General features: G+C 43.4%; 1 protein-coding gene across 3 annotated transcripts in view; it reads left to right on the top strand.

Annotated features, from left to right (window-relative positions):
* LOC119588720 (probable sodium/potassium/calcium exchanger CG1090) overlaps positions 1–1,130 on the top strand; it is a 38,169-nt gene that overhangs the window by 18,590 nt on the left and 18,449 nt on the right. For all 3 annotated transcript variants that reach the window (XM_037937362.1, XM_037937360.1, XM_037937361.1), the window contains exon 3: positions 171–271. In XM_037937362.1, coding sequence (XP_037793290.1) covers positions 171–271 — 101 coding nt within the window. The remainder of the gene's footprint in view (positions 1–170; positions 272–1,130) is intronic.

Genomic DNA, 1,130 nt, shown 5'->3' with positions numbered 1-1,130 from the left:
TCAACAATATTGTCCACTGTAACGCATGCCTAAACACAGTCGAGGAAGCTGTGCATAATGCTGAACCCGGACGCGCTGACAGCAAGGGCCCGCCGCTCGATGCCCCGAAAGGCAGCATCCGGCAAACCTTCCCTGTATAATGAGGTCCTCACCGTCTTTCTTCTTGACAGGTTTGCAAATGAGCGAGGACGTTGCCGGAGCGACCTTCATGGCAGCGGGTTCTTCGGCTCCGGAGCTGGCCACGTCCGTCATCGCCGTCTTCGTGGCCAAGGTACGGTGGGCCACGGAAGAGAGGGGAGGGAAGGGGATGGGGGAGAGGGATGGCCATTTTCTCAACGTTATGGTTGTTAGAGATGTGAGGGTGTGTTGTGTGGCTTAGAGAGTGAGGAAATTATAATGGTGAGTTGAGAGTTTGATGGTGAGATGGTGGGTGAATAAAATGGAGTAAAATAGAAATGAAATGACGGGAGATAAAAGGTAGGTGGATAGTGACAAAATATAGTGAGGAATAAAGAGAGAGATGGTTACACTTGAAGAGAGTTGTTCTGCTGACGGGCGTGAGATGCAGTGATCTGTGCATGAAGACACTGAGATGGCAAGAAGTAAAAGGAATATGATAGTGATTTGTGCTTGAAATCTTCAAGAAACTAAAATGGCGTCATGAGTGCGTGAATAGTGAAGAGAATAGAATAGTGATTAATTTATGGATGGCAAAGAGAGGGAGACAGTTTCATGCACATAAGAATCATGATGAAGTGATAGTGATATATTCAAGAAATATGCCGATAGTGATTTAGTGAGGGGACATGCATGAACAAAGAAATTTACAAAAATAGATAAATAAAACAGCCAATATCATATTACGTCACCCCGATATAAAGTCGATATACTTGCGCATGACATTTGAATCAATAACTGATATGGAATGAGGCGTGAGAAGCCCAATTTAATCATACAACCAACCAATGATTACGTAATGTATCATGTATCGCTTCCAATACCTTTTCGAAACGAGTGAGTCGACCCTCCCCCCCCCCAAAAAAAAAAAATGACAGCAATATTCCCGAATTACGAAACATTTTTGAATTTGATAAATGCGAAATATAATTGAATTATACTCACGTGCATGA

This window comes from Penaeus monodon, chromosome 24, assembly GCF_015228065.2.
Source record: "Penaeus monodon isolate SGIC_2016 chromosome 24, NSTDA_Pmon_1, whole genome shotgun sequence".
Lineage (NCBI taxonomy): Eukaryota > Metazoa > Arthropoda > Malacostraca > Decapoda > Penaeidae > Penaeus > Penaeus monodon.
The sequence above is the reverse complement of the archived record's forward strand: the minus strand, read 5'-3'. Positions and strand labels throughout refer to the sequence as shown.